Here is a 24294-nt window from a genome sequence, read left to right as displayed (position 1 = left end):
ACAAGATGTGACTCTTAGGTAGCAGAACTTATTGAAATGGTCACAGTAAAGAGATAAGATGTGACCTTTGAATAGCAGAACTTACTGCAACCCTTTAAGTAAAGAAGGATAAGATGTGACCTTTGAATAGCAGAACTTACTGCAACCCTTTAAGTAAAGAAGGATAAGATGTGACCTTTGAATAGCAGAACTTACTGCAACCCTTTAAGTAAAGAAGGATAAGATGTGACCTTTGAATAGCAGAACTTACTGAAAGGGTTTCAGTAAAGAGGGAAAACTGTGGCCTTTAGACAGCATAACTTACTGAGAGCAGGATTTATTGGTTCATTGGAATTGAAAGGACATTTTGGTCTATTTGAGTGTATAAAGCGTATTAATCCATCACGGAGGGCAAGATGTATTGTTTTATTGAAGTATTGCTTGTTTGTTTTGTTTTGAATTTCGCGTAAAACTACACGAGGGCTATCTGCGCTAGCCATCCCTAATTTAGCAGTGTAAGACTAGAGGGAAAGCAGCTAGTCATCACCACCCACCGCCAACTCTTGGGCTACTCTTTTACCAACGAATAGTGGGATTGATTGTCACATTATAATACCCCCATGGCTGAAAGGGCGAGCATGTATGATCTGGTTTATGCATTTTCAACTTTATGATAAATTACATTAATAACAATAACATTACAGAAATTATTGTTTACCTGGAATAGCAGATGATTGGCCAGGAATTTTGACGTAACATGAAAATGGCTCTAAGTTATGTGAAACTTGATACTATACCTAGATATGAACGTAGTTACGTTGAACAGCGTGCATCGTGTGAAACTTGATTCCTTACTTTGATGTGAACGTAGTTACATTGAACAGTGTGTATCATGTGAAATTTGACACTGTACATAGATATGAACGTAGTTACGTTGAACAGCATGTGTCGAGTGAAACTTAACACTGGATATAAATACGAAAATAGTGAACGGTGTGTATCATGTGAAACTTGACACTGTACATAAATATGAACGTAGTTACTTCCAAACAGTGTGTATCATGTAAAACTTGACACTGCACATAGATATGAACGTAGTTACGTTGAACAGTGTGTATCATGTGAAACTTGACACTGTACATAAATATGAACGTAGTTACTTCCAAACAGTGTGTATCATGTAAAACTTGACACTGTACATAGATATGAACGTAGTTACGTTGAACATTGTGTACCATGAGAAACTGGACACTGTACATAGATATCAGGATACTTACATTGACCAGTATCTGAAGAGAGTCAACATAAGATTTCTCCGTATCAAAAAGTTCTCCTACCACGTGAGTCCGGGTATCCTGAAATGAACAAAACAACCAGTGATATTTTCGAAGGGTTTTCGTGTTATAATTTTTACAATGTAAGTAAAACATCTATTTCACAGTCAAACTTTCTTCATACATCTGTAGACTTTTTACTCATTTCCAACTAAACTAAACTTATATAAAAAAAAGGTAACCTCACCTTTCACGACTCTAGTTAACCGCAGTATTAATTTACTGAGCATTTTTTGTTAAAAGTTTAATTGTTCATCTATACGTATAAAATCTAGGATAATGTGTAATCAATTTTAATTATTGTATTCGGTTTACGAAAATATATTTTCAAAAAATATAATAACAGATATGGACAAACATAGAGCTTTGTTCATGCGATATTAACCACGAAGTCTTCCCAATGGAACCTCTGTGTTGTGTCCATTATAGGCAGGGATCGACCCCCAAATTATGGCGCTCTAAGTCCTCTTGGTGAGAGGGGCAATCAGGAATCACATATTTAGTAGTAGAGGTTATAATGGCGTGTGACAGTTTGAGGAACCTTTTAACACAGACGAAGCTTTCTCGTCAAACTTGTTGATGCTATCTTAATACAAATTTCCATCTCTTCTCTGGGTTAAATTCGTAAGAAAACTAAATTCCGGTGCATGATTGCTGTCGTCCGCACATTCCAGCAAAATAAGACGATACGTTTCATCCGTTTAATAGGTCACTATAAACACACACATATAACAGCAGTTCTACTGTAGTTAGACTGGTGTTTCAATTCCTAGTTATAATTATCAAAACATTAGAAATGACCAAAACTAAGACTAAATGACTAAGCTACGTTGATGTTGTGAGGTCATTATGACATTGGCCACTCATGACCAGGTGGGTTAAGGCACTCAACTCGTAATCCGAGGATCGCGAGTTCGAATCCCCGTCGCACCAAACATGCTCGCCCTTTCAGCCGTGGGGGCGTTATAATGTTACGATTGACAATACTTCATTAACGATGGATACGTCAGGTTTATTAATACGTCGTAATATTATTGTTTCCTATTGTAGTACAACTAGTACATGTTACTGGAGAAAACGGTTACAGTGATAGAAGTTAGTAACTAGTGTTCTAACAACATTTATTTTAATTAGGCCCGGCATGATCAAGTGATCAGGACGTTCAACTCGTAATCTGAGGGTAGCGGGTTCGAATCCCAGTCACATCAAACGTGTTCGCCCTTTCAGTCGTGGGGGCGTTATAATGTAACGGTCAATCCCACTATTCGTTGGTAAAAAAAGTAGCTCAAGAGCTGGTGGTGGGTGGTGATGACTAGCTGTCTTCCCTCTAGTCTTACACTACTAAATTAGGGGCGGCTAGCGCAGATAGCCCTCGTGTAGCTTTGCGCGAAATTCAAAAACAAATAAACAATTATTAGGATATCTTCACGATTTAATAAAAAAAAATCGTATATTTTAAATAAATGGCGTCATATACGTGTCAGTAATATTGTTCTTGTCTCTCTATGAGTTTTAAATACATTTGTATTAATAACTTGACCCAATGACTGATATCCACATATCGAACAAAAAGCAGTACAGTCTGGTTCAATGTTTTTTTACCGACCTATATTTTTCCTTTCAGTCGCATAAGCAGCAATGAGTTTCTTTATTTTTGAATTTTCTCGCAAAGCTACACGAGGGCTATCTGCACTAGCCGTTTCTAATTTAGCAGTGTAAGACTAGAGGAAAAGCAGCTAGTTATCACAACCCACCGCCAACTCTTGGGCTACTCTTTTACCAACGAATAGTGGGATTGGTCGTATGTTATAACGCCCCCACGGCTGAAAGGACGAGCATATTTGGTGTGACAATGATTCGAATCCGCGACTATCGGAGCAATTAGTTAAATATTGTTCTTGTTTTGAAAACATGGAAGCATTTACAGTGAATATCCTTCAATAATCCTTTAATTTCATTACCTCAGTGATGGTGTTTCTTTGGTTAGTTTCGCGCAAAGCTACTCGGGGGCTATCTGCTATTTTGGAGTGATAAACTAGAGGGGTATGTGTGTGTGTATGTTTTCATATAGCAAAGTTACATTGAGCTCTCTGCTAAGTCCACCGAGAGCAAAAACTAGTGGAAAGGTAACTAATCAACATCATCCGCCGCCGACAATTAGGTTACTTTTTACTAGAATTGCAAGACAAAAGGACAGACCTGTTCAGTGACGAGTTTCGATCCCGCGGCCCGTAGATTGCTAGTGGAGTACCCATCAGGCTATACTAGACTTAATGTGAGACATGAATACATTTTTATTAAAGATGTATACTACAACGCAGCTTTATCTCCGTATAGTTTGCAAATTGTTAAATATCATTTAGACTGTGCCAAATAAGCCAATGTACCTGTGTTTGTAAGAGCCCATTGTGAATTACTTATTCCTGATGTATGCTAACGTATTATTGTCCGTTATCCGTATCAGTGCTGTGTTTTCTGAATTAATACTACATTGAAGTCCTTACAACATCCGGTGCACGTGCACCAGCAGCATTTCTGTTTTTGTTTAACTAGGCCTGTTTCTATGGAGACGCTACAAATAAAGGCACATTATTATTTTCATATCGATTTATTTTTCTTATTCGGGGCTCTACTCTAACGTAGTAATTTCGGTGATTTGTCATTTAAAACATACATTCAATTGTCATTTAAGTATTACCACATTTTGGAAAACTAAACGTATCTACATCCACAAACAATAAACCTTTTTTTGGTTAAATTATGTCTCAGTTTTATTAATCAGAAAGAGAGTAATTCACACACAAGAAAATGATTTCGCTGTCTCACTAAATCTGTCTGAAGAAAATTAATCAGAGGTGTTTATACTTATATTAATGTATAACTCAGTAAAATCAGCGAAAAGAAAAAAAGGCAGTAAAAACAAAGCATGTAGTTAAATGGCCAATAAAGTAAATAACTATTATTTCAATGAAAATAAACATATTTTACTGTCAAACGACGGATGTTATTTAGGCCCTTCAATACATAGTTAAAGCACTCGACTCGTAATCTGAGGGTCGCAGGTTTGATCCCCGTCGCGCCAAACATGCTCGCTCTTTCAGCCACAGGAGCGTAATAATGTGATGTTCAATCCCACTATTCGCTGGTAAAAGAGTAGCCCAAGAGCTGGCGGTGAGTGATGATGACTTGTTGCCTTTCCTCTATTCTTACGCTGCTAGATTAAGAACAGCTTGGGCAGATAGCCCTCGTGTATCTTTGCATGAAATTCAAAAACAAACAAAATGAATACATTTCTTACGATTAGAATTAGTTGATTTATTATTATGTTGTATAAAATATAAGTAAACAGCAACCTTTTTTGTGTATTTGTTTATAAAATTTGTTTTCAGAAAAATAATTGCTGTTGTATAGTATTTGCCTTATTTTACCTTGTCTGGGTTTTAGTTTCAGTTTCTTCATGGTTTTGGATAACGAAAACTGCTGTAGAGAGTTAGAGTTTTACGCTGCATAGTAAGTAACCCAGGGTTATGGACTGCTGTAGAGAGTTAAAGTTTTACGCTGCATAGTAAGTAACCCAGGGTTATGGATAGAAGCAAGTAAAATTATTTTACTTTCCTAAAACAAAAGTCTATTGAGAGAGAAGTAGTCGGTATCTGTAATCATAAGTTTTTCACAGGCGGATGGGTCTGGGATTAATATTCCTTTTGTGGAAAAACGTTACGTTAATCAGATTACTAACTAATACATATAGATCTCTGAAAGGCTAACAAAAGGTGTAACAATTCAAAAGGTAAAAGAGCTGAGCGTTGCCCAGTGGTTAGCGTGCCGGGCTGTCAATTCGAACGTTCACGGTCCCCTACTCTTTAAAAAAAAAAAAAAAATCGGTTCAACACTTTGGGTCAGTACGTACATCATAAGAGTGACAGTCAAATCCCACTATCCGATCAAATTTTCTAAAATTGTTGCTGAGTTCTGTCCAATAGTTTCCCTCCTTCTAGTCTATCAATTGGATGTTAAGTAAGGTTCTGAAGACATTCTACTGCAGTAGTAATAGACTGCTAGTGCCTTTACTGCCGGCAGAGGGATGTCGCAATTAATTACTCCATTTTAAGATTTTCTGCATGTTTTGGGATTATATTACCGGAATATTATGAAAGTCACCACTATCATGTCAAAATATCTGAACACCAAATTTACGTCATAAAATTTGTATTTATGCAAACATAAATAATAGTGTTCGTATTTGCTACACACTGAGATACTTGTTTTTTCTCAGCAAATTATTTAGTTACTGTGTAACTCAATTTTACTTTTAATCAAGTTTAGTGTGACTCTTTTATTAGTTCACCCTAATTGTAAAGAAGAAATTCGTTCACTGTTCTAATAAATGGTCTGCTTTGAGAACATAATTATTTGCCTATAATAAAATGTACCGGTAGTCATTTACAACGGTAGTTAAATGACCGGCAGTAACATGTCACAATACCAGAAATTAGGGACGGTTAGCGAAGATAGTTCTTCTGTAACGTTGCGCGAATATTCGAAACAAAAATAGTAACAACTAGTTCAAGAAACATACTAATATTCTTGTTTGTTAGTTTTTAGAATCTCGTGCAAACCTACTCAAGGGCTATCTACGTTAGCCAACCCTAATTTAGCAATGTAAGACTAGGGGAAGGCAGATAATCATCACCACCTACCGCCAACTCTTGAGCGACTCTATTTTTCCAACGGATAGTGGCATTGACCGTAACATTATAACGCCCTTAAAGCTGAAATGGTGAGTATATTTGATGTGAGAGGGATTCGAATCCGCGACCCTCAAGCAACGAGTCGAGGGCCCTAACCACCTAGTCACTAATATACTTAACACAGTATAAGCAAAACCCTGACATTCGAATGTAGCATTTATTTAAATAGCATAATTTGTTATTAATGTAACGTTTAACCGGGAAATAATAAGATGAAAGTTAGATACCAGCAACTGAAAATAATTGCTGCAGTTTCTCAAAGCAAACAACCTCATAGCTTCAAACCCATATATTCTTCTCCTGCAATTCTAAACACCTTTAAAGTTATCTTGAGCACCACAAAAGATTCAAATATGTAGACACTAAATATGTTTTATGTACTTGAAACATTTAGCTATAAACATGAGAAAGGTAAAATATAAATAACTAAAGTCTACTCCTCTTTATTTTATAATCAAGTTATGTCATTTTCAAGAAGACCACGTGTTGTCAAACAACACCAAACAAAACTTTCTTTGAGTATAAAAGTAATGAAATATGTGAAATGTATAACATTTAATATAGAGACTGTGAAGTATCCTCTAAGACAAAACAGTATGCACGTTCATTGTTCGTATAAAATAGATTAAAATGATACTTCCACTCGCTGGTACAATAAACTTAAGCAAGCTAACTGTTGAATGTTTTAGTATCACAAAGTTAAACAGTCTTTCTGTTTACTAGTGTGATATCACAAGTTGAAACAAGGTTCCTGTTCATTAGTAAAACATTACAAAACTGATACCAGCACTACATACATGTATGTATTTGTTTTATCTTTCAGACCCTGCACGAATTACGTGTAAGAATATAAACATTTTCATTTGCGAACGCTCTGTTATCTGAACAATAGAACTCGCAAATTACTAATAATCAGGCTATCGGTAGGCATGACGCATTACTTTTTTTTACTCTTGGTTATACATTATCCATTACTGTTTTCCATACTTGGTTAGACATTATCCGTTACTGTTTTCCACCCTTGGTTAGACATTATTCATTACTTTTACTACCCTTGGTTGTACATTATCCGTTACTGGTTTTCACCCTACGTTATACATTATCCATTACTGTTTTCCACCCTTGGTTAGACATTATTCATTACTTTTTTTACCCATGGTTACACATTATCCATTACTGTTTTTCACCCTTCGTTATACATTATCCATTACTGTTTTTCACCCTACGTTATACATTATCCATTACTGTTTTTCACCCTACGTTATACATTATCCGTTACTGGTTTTCACCCTACGTTATACATTATCCGTTACTGTTTTCCACCCTTGGTTAGACATTATTCATTACTTTTACTACCCTTGGTTATACATTATCCGTTACTGGTTTTCACCCTACGTTATACATTATCCATTACTGTTTTTCACCCTTGGTTAGACATTATTCATTACTTTTTTACCTTTGGTTATACATTATCCGTTACTGTTTTTCACCCTACGTTATACATTATCCATTACTATTTTTCACCCTTGGTTAGACATTATTCATTACTTTTTTACCTTTGGTTATACATTAACCGTTACTGTTTTTCACCCTACGTTATACATTATCCGTTACTGGTTTTCACCCTACGTTATACATTATCCATTACTGTTTCCCACCCTTGGTTAGACATTATTCATTACTTTTACTACCCTTGGTTATACATTATCCGTTACTGTTTTTCACCCTACGTTATACATTATCCGTTACTGGTTTTCACCCTACGTTATACATTATCCGTTACTGTTTTCCACCCTTGGTTAGACATTATTCATTACTTTTACTACCCTTGGTTATACATTATCCGTTACTGGTTTTCACCCTACGTTATACATTATCCATTACTGTTTCCCACCCTTGGTTAGACATTATTCATTACTTTTACTACCCTTGGTTATACATTATCCGTTACTGGTTTTCACCCTACGTTATACATTATCCATTACTGTTTTTCACCCTTGGTTAGACATTATTCATTACTTTTTTACCTTTGGTTATACATTATCCGTTACTGTTTTTCACCCTACGTTATACATTATCCATTACTGTTTCCCACCCTTGGTTAGACATTATTCATTACTTTTTTTACCCATGGTTACACATAATCCATTACTGTTTTTCACCCTTCGTTATACAATATCCATTACTGTTTTTCACCCTTGGTTAGACATTATTCATTACCTTTTTACCCTTAGTTATACATTATCCAGTACTGTTTTCCACCCTTGGTTAGACATTATTCATTACTTTTTTACCCTTGGTTAGACATTATCCGTTACTGTTTTTCACCCTTCGTTATACATTATCCATTACTGTTTTTCATCCTTGGTTAGACATTATTCATTACTGTTTTTAATCCTTGGTTAGACATTATTTTATATCGTTTTGCACTCTTTGTTAAACATAATCCCTTATTAATTTTCATCCTTGGTTAGGCTTTATCCATTACAGCTTTACAACCTTGGTAATTATCATTTTCACACCGCTACCAATATCAAAGATGTTTCAAAATACATAATACTAAGTTTAGTCTGTAAGTTCTCATGAGCAATAGTCACTACCATTAATTTAAAAACCAAAACATTATTGCTTCGTAAATTCAGTGCAACGTTATTTTTTTAGTTTTTCAATCACAGGATGGAAGCTACAATGAAGTGACAACCTAAGTAAAGATAAAAATGTTGCTACAGTATTCACTTGAGGAAAGGTTTTTTAGGCTGAGTATTTCAAAAGCTACAGAACCGGAACACGTGGTATCTCTAGCTTTAAAAATCCAGATGGCATTAAAAATACATATTTGATTACCTACATCATTAAGGATCCATTTGTGAAACTTTTCAAAAGATACAGAACTAGAAGATATGACAATTCGAGTTGAAAAGTTATACAGATGGGATTGCAATACGTTTATGACTACATACATCATCGAGAATCAAACTGTTAAACATTTGGAAGAGATAGTAACTTTAGCTTGAAAAACGTCTATATACGACGCGATTATGGTTTATTTTTTGACTGTCTGCATCAGTAAATATCGATATGGAATAAGGAATGACAAAAATGTTTTTAATTAATATACTTTTATTGAATCAAAACGTTTAATGTGACAATATTAATTTTTATTGCACAGATTCGTGGAATACATTAACTTTCAGTCAGAGGATAAAGTGTCACAAAACAACTAATGAAAACATTTTGTAAATGTAAAATGATGTAGGGATGGCAGTGCCAAAAGGAACGAAAACAATAATATATGGATGATACATATATATATAGGTTATTTTGACCTGACGTTTGATATTAATATTCAACTTTAATATGTAAAAATGCACGAGTATAAAATGATTACGAAGTCGGTCAATTTTACCGACTCGTAGCTCGTCTGTACTAATAAAAACATGTTTGAACTCAGATTGGTTTCCTTGTATATAAATCCTAGGATCTTAGTTACACTGCATTGCCAACCTTGACATGACCATGGTATTATGATAAACTGCATAGCAATAGCTAGGAATATATAATATCCAACTGCAGTAATATTAAAGTCAAGTATTCATTTTGCAGTGTAACATTACATTTTAATATTGAAAGTCATACGGGGATGGCCGGTGTATATCTTCATCACTCCTACCTTCTTCCTTTCTTTCTTTTTGGCATTGCTATCCCTACATCATTTTACATTTACAAAATGTTTGTATTAGTTATTTTGTGACAGTTTATCTCCTGACTGAAAGTATGCAATACACTTTAGTATTATGTGTACTGATTTATATTTTACTTTCATTACATAGAGAGAAGTTGGCTTCATAATGACATTGACTTTACAGGGTGAAAAGGATAGAGTATTCTACATATTACAGTTATTTAATGTTAATGTATTATTATCATTATACGTATTTAATAATTGTCTAACGATCACATAGCAGACTACGCTGTCTCTACTTTACATGGAAAATACAATACACACGTTAATGTCTTGTCCCAAGTTGTTTAAATAGAATCTTAGTTTTCATCAGTATATCTTTATTTTAGTTGATGTTATAATACTACTTTTAATGTAATTTTAAAATAGAGTAACATTTTACATTTGGAAATCCTGGTTCTATTTATTTCGACAGTGAAAAAGCCAGTAATGTGGAAATTTCGAGACAGTTTAGTTATGGGGTCATTAGCTGAAATGTTCTCTTCTATCCGTGTCTTATTTGGTTCATTTTTCGTCAGCTTTTATCATTATAGCTTTTACTTTCGTATAGAATATTAATTTTATAACTACTTTAAGATAGAGTAATAATTTATTATTGAAAATTCTCTTGAGGCAGCTCAGATTTCCGTGTGATTATTAACTGAGATGTCCTTTTCCAACCCTGTCTTGTACGGTTCCTTTTTCAAGTCCAATAGCTAACCCTACATAGCTTTTTATTCAACGATAAGCTTTCCTTATACTTATTTGTTTACTTGTTTCAGTAAGATGATGTGCATGGGTTCTAAAGCTTTACAAATTTTACATAGAATAATAATAAAATAGGTAATCAAAGATCATGAATTATGTTTTGCTCTATCAAATAAAGATAAAATCATAGTTATTACTAGAACTAGGTAGGCCTAGGCCTACTGAAGGAAAATTATAATGAAAAAAATTGGAAATCTTCACTTTGGCTATTTGTCAATTTTCGACTTTCGAAAGCTTTGGATATCTGAATAGTAGCGTAGCACATACACCAGAGAAAGAGTGAACGTACGAGATAACTGTTTATATATATATCTTCTCATGATATGTAGAGAAGAAAATCCAGATAACATTTGTTCTGCTTTAATTTGAGATGTCCTTTTTCCTTTTTTCGTGTCATACCATAAAAGAGTGTTAGCACACTCAGATTATTGGCTGGTAATTTCTCTTTCACCCTGTATCTTAGCTTTCTGAAGGAACACCAAACTTCTGTAAGAAAGGTGGTCGTTCAGGGGTAATGATAACATCGTTGACACCATAATTATGATTTTTGTAAAATTACTACTAGTTATTACGACTAAATAATAACATCGTGCACATAGATAAAGTGGTGTTAGGCTTAGAGTGAAGTAAGTAATAAAGTATTTGTTGAGTTGTATCAACTGGAACGATAAGAAGAAAGATCAACAATTTGGTGGATTGATCGCTTTCTGGTATCTTAGCGACGACTTCTTGCTTTGTTTAGGGTTTGTTGTGTAAAGAAACGAGAGAAAATGAGTGGTTATAATCTTTTAAATTAAAGAGAAATTTGTCTCATGCCGATTGGGTACCTCGGTCACACTGGTAGATGCAGGATCTACCAACTCTATGATTAACTAGTAACTACTTTTAAAGCATTTTTAAAGCAATACAAGTTTAGAGAATAGTTTTAATTTATTACTTTATGATGTTCTATCTACCTCTTTATTTAACTGTCTGCCAAAAAGCTAGTTTCGATTAAACTGAACCAAAGATGAAGTAGTTACAGATATGAGTGTTGGTAACAAATTTATATATTCAAGGAGTCGCCGATTTCACACACTTAACCTACTCTATAATAGAAAAACTCATTTTGGGCTAAACGTAATTTTTCAATTTACAAGAACCCTATAATAACTGCAATGGATTGTTTTTTTTTTGTTTTTTGTTTTGGAATTTCGCACAAAGCTACTCAAGGGCTATCTGTGCTAGCCGTCCCTAATTTAGCAGTGTAAGACTAGAGGGAAGGCAGATAGTCATCACCACCCACCGCCAACTCGTGGGCTACTCTTTTACCAACGAATAGTGGGATGGTCGTCACATTATAACGCCCCCACGGCTGGGAAGGCGAGCATGTTTGGCGCGACGCGGGCGCGAACCCGCGACCCTCGAATTACGAGTCGCACGCCTTACGCGCTTGGCCATGCCAGGCCTCTGCAATGGATGTTTTCACTGATATAAACTGATTATTTGCGTTATTTATAAATATTGTCCCTCAATGTCACAGCGGCATGTCTGCGGGCTTACAACACTTAAAACGGGTTTCGATACTCGTGGTGGGCAGAGCACATATAGCCCATTGGGTAGCTTTGTGCTTAAGTTCAAACACACAAATAAAACTACAATTTTTTTTATTAACATTAACAGCTTTATCAGCTCAATTTAAGTGAGGAAAACAACAAAAATTTAAAAAATATAAAGTTTGTTACGCAACTTGTTTTGACATACCACGTGCGTCATTTTCATAGGGTATAGTTTTACAGTGATGCACGTGGTACGCCAGAACTGATCAGGTAATATATCTTTACAAATTTATTTTGTTTTCCTCACTTGATTCGTTCTTATAAAGCTGTTAATTCTTATAAAACTCAGTGATTTGGTTGTCAGGGCCCTCGAGATGCAATCTACAGGTCGCAAGATAAAAAAAAAACCAGCACCGAATATGTTTGTCCTTTCAACTGCAGGGGTCTTATAATGTGACGGTCAATCCCGTTATACACTAGTATATAATATCAGCGTCAGTTCGAAACTAGGGACGGCAGCATATTGCCTTTGCAGTTTTTTGATAAACAAACCAACCCAATGCTTCCACCCAACACATGAAGCACTTTATTTCGCATGTGGGCCCAGCATGACCAGGTGGTTAAGGCGCTCGACTCCTAATCTGAGGGTCGCGGGGTCGAATCCCCGTCGCTCGTCCTTTTAGCCGTGGGAGCGTTATAACGTGACGGCCAATCCCACTAGTCGTTGATAAAAGAGTAGCCCAAGAGTTGGCGGTGGGTGATGATGACAAGCTGCCTTCCCTCCAGTCTTACACTCCTAAATTAGGAACGGCTAGCCCAGATAGCCCCCGTGTAGCTTTGCGTGAAACTCAAAAAACAATTTCGCACGTGAAAGCTGAACGGCCAGTTTAAAGACATTCGAACTCAGACATAGCCGTCTCTAATTCGCAATTACTTGTGAGGAAGGTTCTCTAACTCTTTTTTTTTTTTCCTTTTTGTTAAACCTAATAAAAAGATTCACCAATATTTCTGTATCATGCGATCAGACTTTTCAATTCACACGCGATATGTTAGTAGTTCATGTCTTTATATTATTTCTGAACAAAGAATGAAAAATATATATTCCAATCCAGTGTTGAGGCTTGTTTTCCTTGCTTACAAGATGATATTAAGCATTTTCTGAAATAATTAGAACCAGTTCTGCGTGTATATATTCAAACGTGTTTCATGCTTACACTCACATTTACTATTTAACAGCTAGTGCTTCTCGAAAACCATAAGAACTATCGAGGACCTGAATGGTAAAGTACAAAATCAAGAAAGCTGTCATGTAAGTTTAGCAATGATTCCCTTCGAAACCTCGAGTCCATATTATTTTCGAAACCACAGCCTCCCGGTATGGTTTGTTTGCTTTGTCTTTAATTTCGCGCAAAGCTACACGAGGGTTCTTGACTAGCAAACCAATGAAATATCCTCGCCCTTTCCGCCTGGGAGCGTTAATATGTTAAGGCCAATCCCACTATTAGTTTGTAAAAGAGTAACCTCAAGAACTGGCGGTGGGTGGTGATGACTAGCTGTCTTCTCCCTCTTGGCTTTCACTGCTAAATTACGGATGACTAGAAATGCATTTAAACACGTTGTGCCAATCGTATGGATCGAATCCTGGAGTTTAGCGTTCTAAGCCTTCAATGGTACGTTTGCGCCTCTTACTGACAAGTTTCAGAATTATAAATATAGTATCAAAGCAGTTTTTTCAGGGCTTCACATAAAGCAGTCACTGAGAATCTATTTACAAACAAATTACACACACATATATAAACATATTCTGAATTTATCCTAAAAATAAAATGTGTTTACAGGTGGTCCTCGTTATACGTCAGAGTTAAGGACCGTTACGTTACAGCTTATAACGAAGTGATGTAGAAAGAGGAATTTCCCCTGAAAACAAAAAAAGGGAAATGGGGAAATAGGGGCCATAAAAACGTAAACACTAAGCGCAGTAGATTCTCCTATAAGAAAACAATGAAATATGGTACTCAACAGGGACCATAACTTAAGAAAACGTTGTATTTTACGCAGAAATTTCTCCTATAAGAAAATAATGAAATATCGTACTAAACAGGGACCATAACTTAAGAAAAAGTTGCATTTTACGTAGAAATTTCTCCTTTAAGAAAATAATGAAATATGGTACTGAACAGGAACCATAACTTAAGAAAAAGTTGTATTTTACGTAGAAATTTTTCCTACAAGAAAACAATAAAATATGGTACTGAACAAGGACTATAACTTAAGGAAAAATTGTTTTTACGTAGAGATTTCTCCTATAAGAAAACAATGAAATATGGTACTGAAGAGGGACCATGACTTAAGGAAAAGTTGTTTTTACGTAGAAATTTCTCCTATAAGAAAACAATGAAATATGGTACTGAACAGGGACCATAACTTAAGAAAAAGTTGTATTTTATGTAGAAATTTTTCCTATAAGAAAATAATGAAATATGGTACTGAAGAGGAGCCATAACTTAAGGAAAAGTTGTTTTTTATGTAGAAATTTCTCCTATAAGAAAATAATGAAATATGGTACTGAACAGGGACCATAACTTAAGAAAAAGTTGTATTTTACGTATAAATTTTTCCCACAAGAAAACAATGAAATATGGTACTGAAGAGGGACCATAACTTAAGGAAAAGTTGTTTTTACGTAGAAATTTCACTTATAAGAAAATAATGAAATATCGTACTAAACAGGGACCATAACTTAAGAAAAAGTTGCATTTTACGTAGAAATTTCTCCTTTAAGAAAATAATGAAATATGGTACTGAACAAAGACCATAGCTTAAGAAAAAGTTGTATTTTACATATCAATATTTCCTACAAGAAAATAATAAAATATGGTACTGAACAGGGACCATAACTTAAGAAAAAGTTGTATTTTACGTATAAATTTTTCCCACAAGAAAACAATGAAATATGGTACTGAAGAGGGACCATAACTTAAGGAAAAGTTGTTTTTACGTAGAAATTTTTCTTATAAAAAAACAAAAAAATATGGAACTGAACAGGGACCACAACTTAAGAAAATGTTGTATTTTACGTAGAAATTTCTCCTACAAGAAAACAATGAAATATGGTACTCAACAGGGACCATAACTTAAGAAAATGTTGTATTTTGCGTAGAAATTTCTCCTACAAGAAAACAATGAAATATGGTACTGAAGAGGGACCATAACTTAAGGAAAAGTTGTTTTTACGTAGAAATTTCTCCTATAAGAAAACAATGGAATATGGTACTGAAGAGGGGCCATAACTTAAGGAAAAGTTGTTTTTACGTAGAAATTTATCCTATAAGAAAACAATGAAATATGGTACTGAACATGGACCATAACTTAAGAAAAAGTTGTATTTTATGTAGAAATTTTTCCTATAAGAAAATAATGAAATATGGTACTGAAGAGGGACCATGACTTAAGGAAAAGTTGTTTTTACGTAGAAATTTCTCCTATAAGAAAACAATGAAATATGGTACTGAACAGGGACCATAACTTAAGAAAAAGTTGTATTTTACGTATAAATTTTTCCCACAAGAAAACAATGAAATATGGTACTGAAGAGGGACCATAACTTAAGGAAAAGTTGTTTTTACGTAGAAATTTCACTTATAAAAAAACAATAAAATATGGTACTGAACAGGGACCATAACGTAAGAAAAGGTTGTTTTATACGCAGAAATTTCTTCTATTAAAAAACAAAACAATTAAATACAGTACTGAACAGGGACCATAAATGAAGAAAAAATTGTTTTATACGTAGAAACCAAAATACGTCCTGCACCTCTACTATACTATACAACATATAACGTACGTCTGTTTATATCTAATTCTGATTTCAAGGACCTGTAAACAGCATTTATATTTACCAAACTCTTAATTGAAAAACATTTTTCTGAGCATTTTGAGACAGCCTCGTACACTTTAAACATTTTCCTTTTTTATATAGCATATTTGTGACATTTTTAATTAAAGCAGCGAATCAGAGATAAAATTATTTTGGTGCAAAACAATGACAGACTATTAAACAAGTGCCCGGCATAGCCAAGCGTGTTAAGGCGTGCGTCTCGTAATCTGAGGGTCGCGGGTTCGCATACCGGTCGCGCCAAATATGCTCACCCTTTCAGCCGTGGGGGCGTTATAATGTGACGGTCAAGCCCACTATTCGTTGGTAAAAGAGTAGCCCAAGAGTTGGCGGTGGGCGGTGATGACTAGCTGCCTTCCCTCTAGTCTTACACTGCTAAATTAGGGTCCGCTAGCGCAGATAGCCTTCGTGTAGCTTTGCGAGAAATTCAAAACACAAACAAAGATTTTGTAACTTATATCAAAAAATTACCGCATAAAGTTAGGCTAAAATAGAAATTATCGGATAATTGGTTCGCTTTATAATTAAGAATTATTCGTACAAAATTCAACTGTTTAATTCTGATGAAAGATTAGTTAATTAATTAAGTTAATTTCTATTAACTGTGGCATCTTTCAATAAAGCCAACTAATTGTTTGTAAGCGTATTAACTATTTAATCACCTTGAAATGATTTAAATATACGTTTTAATAGAATCAACATATTTAATATTTTTCTTCCTTCTACTTGAAACATAATAATTCGCAATGAAAGTTGAAAAAGGAAGGGAAGGCTGTTAGGGTAACAAATACGAGCTCTACTCTCGTTACCAGATCATTTCACACAGTGGATCTTATCAGATACTCACCAGTTTTTATTATTTGCTGTGTATGGACCACGTGACCAGTTTTCGCTACCCCAGCGCCAAATTCCGTTTCTGCGTTACTGTCGATTCTTATTAAACAAAGTTTCGCTAGATCACTCACTCGTTTACGCCATACAAAAACAAAAATCTTCACTCTACATAAGAAAGTCAATGTCGAACCCTTTCCAAGTAACGCCAAATGCATATCTAGTCAAACGTATTTAGAAGGATTGTAGTAAGGCTTAAAATATTTCACAAGTTTATTTATAGATATCAAATAAATATTCAGAAATGCTACGTCACGTGTCTGAACAAACGGTAATGTTTTGTCACACACACAAACGCGCATTCATAGCTCTGGTATCTGGAGATCTGATTTCTTCGCTCTTGAAGTTACTTGATGTTTAGTTAATGTAATTACTCAACAAATGTAAATGTTGCAGTAGACTAAAATATTAAGCGTCTTTAGACAGTCGTGTCTTGCATTAGTGCACGTATAGTCGCTGTTACTTCAGTTGACTTTATTCGTACCTTTGTAAACAGCGGCGCCACCTATATACGTACTGTTCGACAAACACAACTTCTAGTACAAAATGCAAAGCAAAATATCTCCGTGTACAGGAAGCGGTAAAAAAATCGTATAATTAGTACAGAACCGGGGCTGGAAAAGGTTCTATAACTGATACTGCTTTGCTTATTGAATTTCGTGCTAAACTACTCGAGGGCGATTCGCGATAATCGTCCCTAATTTAGAAGTGATAAACTACAAGGAAAGTAATTAGTCAGTACCAACCACCATCAACTCTTGGACTATTTTTTCACCAACGAAAAGTGGGATTGACTGTAACATTATAACGTCTTTACGACTAGAAAGGCGAAGATGTTCAGTGACGGGGTTCGAATTCACGACATGTAGATTAGAGTCGAGTAATCTAACCACTAGGCCAGAACAAACTGTAATTGAAGTAAAACTTATTATTTCATTTCAAGTGTTGGATAACTATAATAGGAAAAACAGCTGTTATATGGTCTGCGTATATTACACAAAATAAACCTCATCCAGTTCGTTAGACTTTTATTGTTTTTCTGTACATTTAACACCAGAGCTATCACACAAAGGAAACACGTGTGTGTGTTTTTCTCATAGCAAAGTCACATCAGGCTATCTGCTGAGCCCACCGAGTGGAATCAAACCCCTGATTTTAGCGTTGTAAATCCGTAGGCTTACCGCTGTAGTACCTGGGGGCAAAACAACCGTCATTCCAATTGAACATTGTCTTAAAAACACAAACGCTGTTTGCTTATTTGAGAAATTAAAATGTTTGTGCAAAGCTACACAAGGTTAGTTTGGTTTGGTTTTAATTTCGCAGAGAGACTGTATGTAAAGCATCTAATCGACATCACCAACTCTCTTTACAAAGAACAGTGGGATTAACTGGTACATTATAACGTCCCCACGGTTGAAAGGGCGAGCATTTTCGGTGACGGGGATTCGAACCTGCGATTTGTAGATTGCGATTCAAGTGCTATAAGCACTCGGCCATGCCAAGGTCCACAGGGGGTTATCTACGTATAACTTTCCGGGACCAAACATGTCGTGTCTCTTGCATTGATCGCGAGAACTCCAATCTTTCGCTCCTCAAAAACTAAATTTCAAAACTTGCTAACTTCATGTTAAATCACTTTAAACCTTACTGATTTCACGCTTTATAGTATTCTCATTAATGAATTTGGAGGGTAGCCTCTTTCTCTAGTGGCTAAGTTATTTTCTGGTTCACGAAAAAACATTTCTAAACTAAATGAACACTCGGTAGAGCGCGTTTCTCCACCTGGCAGAGTTGATTATATCCGGTTATCAAAAAAAAAAAAAGTGTCTGTCGTCATCAACGAACACGGATCAGCGGAACAATGAGTTACCTTCAACACACGTGAACCAAATCTCATCAAAATTCGATCATTTTTGACTGAGTAAAAATGGTGTGGAAAATTGGTACCTATGTTACCACACAGGAATGTGTTGGAATTTCGTGACTATATTGTGACCTTGACCTTTCACCACAACCCTCTAAACATTAACCAGTCATTAATCAAAATCTATACCAATTTTTGTGCAAATCCATTTTAGCCGTTTTCGAGAAACCTTGGTGACAAACACACAAATAAAACCTTAATAAAGAAATAACAAATAAGCACCTACACACACACACACACCCGCTAGTACAGCGGTGTGTCTACGTATTTACAACGCTAAAATTAGGGGTTCGATTCCCCTCGGTGGACTCGGCAGATAGCCCAATGTGGCTTTGCTATAAGAAAACTCGAACACACGGGTATAAATACATTATTTCCAAACTGAGTGACGGAGTTACTGACTCTCTTCCATCGTTTGACTTGTGAAAGAATAAAAATCGTATTAAGTTTTAGCATCTGTGTAGAGATTTTCAATATTTCTCTACGACGATTAAAACCTCTATGCATCACCATCTACATTCTTGGCTGTTGTCGTCCAAGTATAGTAAACTTTGCAGCCTTCATATTGTATCACGTTATTAAAGGAAAACTCATCGTTTAGTTTCGTTTAAAAAACTCCCCCACGGAGGTACTCTTCCAGATCTTCCAGTAATAGTGGCTCCACCGATATTTGCATAAGGTTATTTATGTACATACACACACAAATCTCATTTCGCTTCGCTAATTTTGAACTTATTAACTAAAGGATTTGGTTTGTTTTGAATTTTGCTCAACACTACACGAGGGCTATCTGCGCTGGATGTCCCTAATTTAGCACTGTAAGACTAAAGGGAAGGCAGCTAGTTCTTGCATATTTGGTGCGACGGGGATTCGAACCCGCGACCCTCGGATTACGAGTCGTGTGCTGGTAGACTGTAACTAACAATTTCACGTTTTAGTTTTTTATTCTATTCTTAAAAAAAATGAATTATAAATATCAGGACAGATAATAGGCCTAAGAAAATAATAATAATGTATTTTAAACCAAATGTGAAAAATACCATAATGGTTTCTTAAAGTGTATAGTAATTGATAACAGTTAAAAACCTTTTAATACGTCATTGAAATATAGAAATAAAAAAATCATACGCTGTTTCTTCTAAACGTATGAATGAATTCGTCACAATTTAGCACGTTCATTACTTTAATATAACTACTTTGATCATGTATAAGGTAAACTGGTTTATTCAATGTCATCACGTCTCGGATCTTCGATTTGCAACCCAACCAATACATTTGGTCTGCACAATGTTTTGACTTGTGTAAACTATATTTCATTTTAAGAAATTTATTATAGTATACTAGAAAGCGCTGTAAAGTACACAATATAAATAATACGTATTTGCAAAGCAACACTTCTTACCATAGGGGTTGTTATTACATGGTTAAAAAAATACACCAACCAATCGTCGGGTATTTCTTACCATCCCATTTAGTTCTCCAGAACTCCTTTCCCATGGGTTTTATCGTTTTGTAAGAAATATTTGAAAGAGAATTGCAGGCATTTTAAAGGTTTTAAGTGTGTATTTCATTTTCCACGTCACATCGCACGTGACTTTTACCTTAAAATCCCACTTGTTTAATATCTATCATGGAGATGTCGTTTTCATAAATATTGTATAATACTAAGTGTGTTATGTTCCGGCAATAAAATATACTAAAAATATATACAACTAAGATACTAGGGGTAACATAACAGTATATTAAATATTATGTACCCTTACATGGCAGTCTGTTTCGAGGATGTATATTAACTTCGTGATATTACGTTGAATTTTATCAGTTTTTGAGAGAATTTCTTACTCATGTCTTTACTAAGATTCTATATAAAAAATGAAAAGGTAAACCCAGTGCAAACAAAACGTGTTCCCAGAAAGACCGCACAAACATAGTGAACAAAGCCAGTCCCGGTGGGACAGACTATCTGATGAAAAAAAACAGTGAACAGCAGCTGCTTCTCAAAATAAAAGGTTTTATATAGATATACAGTAAAACGTAACAACTCTTTACACGGCCCGGCATGGCCAAGCGCGTTAAGGCGTGCGACTCCTAATCAGAGGGTCGCGGGTTCGCATCCCCGTCGCGCCAAACATGCTCGCCGTTTCAGCCGTGGGGGCGTTATAATGTGACGGTCAATCTCACTATTCGTTGGTAAAAGAGTAGCCCAAGAGTTGGCGGTGGGTGGTGATGACCAGCTGCCTTCCCTCAAGTCTTACACTGCTAAATTAAGGACGGCTAGCACAGATAGCCCTCGAGTAAATTTGTGCGAAATTCAAAAACAAACAACCCTTTACAATGATGGAAAAAATAATGACATATTCTGTTCCAGAACCAAAAAGTAATGACTATTCTGTTCGGGAACCAAAAGGTAATGGCATATTCTGTTCGAGGATCAAAAAATAATGACTTATTCTGTTTGAAGACCAAAATATAAATGGCATATTCTGTTCGAGGACCAAAAAATAAATGGCATATTCTGTTCGAGGACCAAAAAATAAATTGCATATTCTGTTTGAAGACTAAAAAATAATGACATATTCTATTCGAGGACAAAAAATAAATTGCATATTCTGTTCGAGAACTAAAAATTAATGACATATTCTGTTCCAGAACCAAAAAGTAATGACTATTCTGTTCGGGAACCAAAAGGTAATGGCATATTCTGTTCGAGGATCAAAAAATAATGACTTATTCTGTTTGAAGACCAAAATATAAATGGCATATTCTGTTCGAGGACCAAAAAATAAATTGCATATTCTGTTTGAAGACTAAAAAATAATGACATATTCTATTCGAGGACAAAAAATAAATTGCATATTCTGTTTGAAGACTAAAAAATAATGACATATTCTATTCGAGGACAAAAAATAAATTGCATATTCTGTTCGAGAACTAAAAATTAATGACATATTCTGTTCCAGAACCAAAAAGTAATGACTATTCTGTTCGGGAACCAAAAGGTAATGGCATATTCTGTTCGAGGATCAAAAAATAAATGGCATATTCTGTTCGAGGACCAAAAAATAAATTGCATATTCTGTTCGAAGACTAAAAAATAATGACATATTCTATTCGAGGACTAAAAATTAATGACATATTCTGTTTTAGAACCAAAAAGTAATGACTATTTTGTTCGGGGACCAAAAGGTGATGACATATTCTGTTCGACGACCAAAATTTCAATGACATATTCTCTTCCAGGACTAAAAGATAATGTCTTATTATATTCGAAAACCAAATGGTAAATGTCATATTCTGTTCGAAGACCAAAAAGTAATGACATTTTTGTCCGATAATTTCTAGAACGTGCCATCAGCGAACTGTTTGCATTTGAAGTTGTTTGTTCAATTCTAGTTAACAATAATGATTTTGACTAACAGAATTAGGGACCAGCTAGGAAATAACGAAATTGCGCATATTTTTAAAATGTGAATTTCAATGTTGTTTTTTAAAGTATTTTGCATAGGTGGTTTTACCCTAAGAACTTTAACATATTATTCTTTCTCGTTTTCGTGCTTTCAAAGGTATGATCTTTCATGCTAATAATGCTAAAATACGACGTTCGATACTTGCGGTGGACACAGAGCTGACTGCTCACCGCTGCATTTCAGAAACAAACATTCATTATTTTCACAAATATAATTAATACAGAAGATGAAACTAGAGAGCAGACAGCACAATTACGGGATTTTCCCTCCCTTATCCTCTCGAAATTTCAGGGAAGAAAAATAATATTTTTCTTTTTTATTCTTTTGCTTTAACCGCCCACCACGAGTATTGAAATCCGGTTTCTAGCGTTGTAAGTTCGCAGACATACAGCTGTGCCCTTGGGGGCGGTTATAGCAAAAGAATAAAGAAGGTTTTGGTTTGTTTAGAATTTCGCGCAAAGCTACTCAAGAGCTATCTGCGCTAGCCGTCCTTAATTTAGCAGTGTAAGACTAAAGGGGAGGCAACTAGTCATCAACGCCCACTGCCAACTCTTGGGCTACTCTTTTACCAACGAATAGTGGGATTGACCGCCACATTATAACGCCCCCACGGCTGAAAGGGCGAGCATGTTTGGCGCGGCGGTAATTCGAACCTCCGGCCCTCAGAATAAAGAAGAAAAATATTATTTTGTTTCGTTTTAGGATTACCGCACAAAGTTATCCCTAATGGCCCAGCATGGCCAGGTGGATAAGGCTCTCGTCTCGTAATCCCCTAGTCTTACACTTCTAAATTAGGGGCAGCTAGCACAAATAATCCTCATGTAGCTTTGCGCGAAATTAAAAAAAAAAACTGTGTCATCGGGACACGAACTTTGAACCTTCGAGTTCACAGTCTAGGCTCGCTAACCACTAGGTCACCCCCAAAATTATAGTTGAAGATATCATCATCAGGTAAACTTTCTCGATAACGTAATTCGTCTTATTTTATATTGTAATTCATTTTGATCGTAACTCATCTTTATATCAACCCTTTGATTCTGCACTGAAACATATGTTCTACGCTTACTTTTACACATAATTGTATTTATAATACCCTCAATAAATATTGAGGTATTATAATACTGAACGTTTATTTTTGTTTGATGTTAAGCACAAAACTACACAATGAACTACGTTTAATCTGTTCACCGCGGGTATCGAAACGTGATAATTTCTATATAAGTTTGCAAATGTACCCATTGAACCATCAGAGGATGAGTTTTCGCTTAAGCATATTCGTTCAAATTTTTATAGTTAGAATTTAGAATTATAGATAAATTTTGTTCAAGATGTCTTATTAAGAAAAGCAATCAGAGAGATTGCATACCTTCACCGCGTTGCTGTTATTGTTTGTTGTTATTTTGAATTAAGCACAAAGCTACTCAATGGGCTATCTGTGCTCTGCCCACCACGGGTTTCGAAACCCGGATTTTAGCGTTGTAAGTCCGCAGACGTACCGATGAGCCACTAGGGGCCACCCCTTGGCTCCTGTTCGATATTGCCTGGGTTTATATTGGATAACGTCAAATTTCACCTTCGAGATCCCAGAAAAATCCTTCTCAGATCCGTAATGATCAACGATCCGGATCAGTTTTCGTATTGTGATGAGAAGATGTAACTGTAATGTACCCATGAAATTTGGTGCATATGATATCATACTTTACAGAGTTATGAACACAAAACCGCGAAGATATCCCATCTTCCCATTATATAAAAAAAAAAAAATCAGGTGATCCAGAACACAGTTGGAGGAAACTGCTCCGTAGTAACTTACCATGTTATGTAAAATTTTCCAGTACATCGATATATCAGTTTTCGAGAGGACGCGTGCGGAAATACAGACAGACGCACGGTCCCAATTACAATACCCTCACCTCCTCTACAAGTAAACTGGATCAGGACCCTTTATTATCGGAAAAGCTGGAATATAATTCTATACATCGCACGTGACCCTTTCCTTCAATATTATTCAGCTGCAGCGCGTGAT

General features: G+C 35.4%; 1 protein-coding gene across 3 annotated transcripts in view; it reads right to left on the bottom strand.

The window, feature by feature from the left end:
- The window catches only part of LOC143247514 (rho guanine nucleotide exchange factor osg-1-like), an 87017-nt gene that overhangs the window by 45641 nt on the left and 17082 nt on the right, over positions 1 to 24294 (bottom strand). For 2 of the 3 annotated variants that reach the window (XM_076495764.1, XM_076495763.1), the window contains exon 2: positions 1257 to 1334. In XM_076495764.1, the coding sequence (XP_076351879.1) occupies positions 1257 to 1334 (78 nt within the window). Of the gene's footprint in view, positions 1 to 1256; positions 1335 to 16833; positions 17026 to 24294 lie in introns of those variants that run through there. The other variant, XR_013026597.1, reaches the window with a different exon arrangement.

The sequence above is a fragment of the Tachypleus tridentatus genome, chromosome 3, assembly GCF_004210375.1.
Source record: "Tachypleus tridentatus isolate NWPU-2018 chromosome 3, ASM421037v1, whole genome shotgun sequence".
NCBI classification, from domain to species: Eukaryota; Metazoa; Arthropoda; class Merostomata; order Xiphosura; family Limulidae; genus Tachypleus; species Tachypleus tridentatus.
Note: the sequence above shows the minus strand (reverse complement) of the source record. Positions and strands in the feature narration are given on the sequence as shown.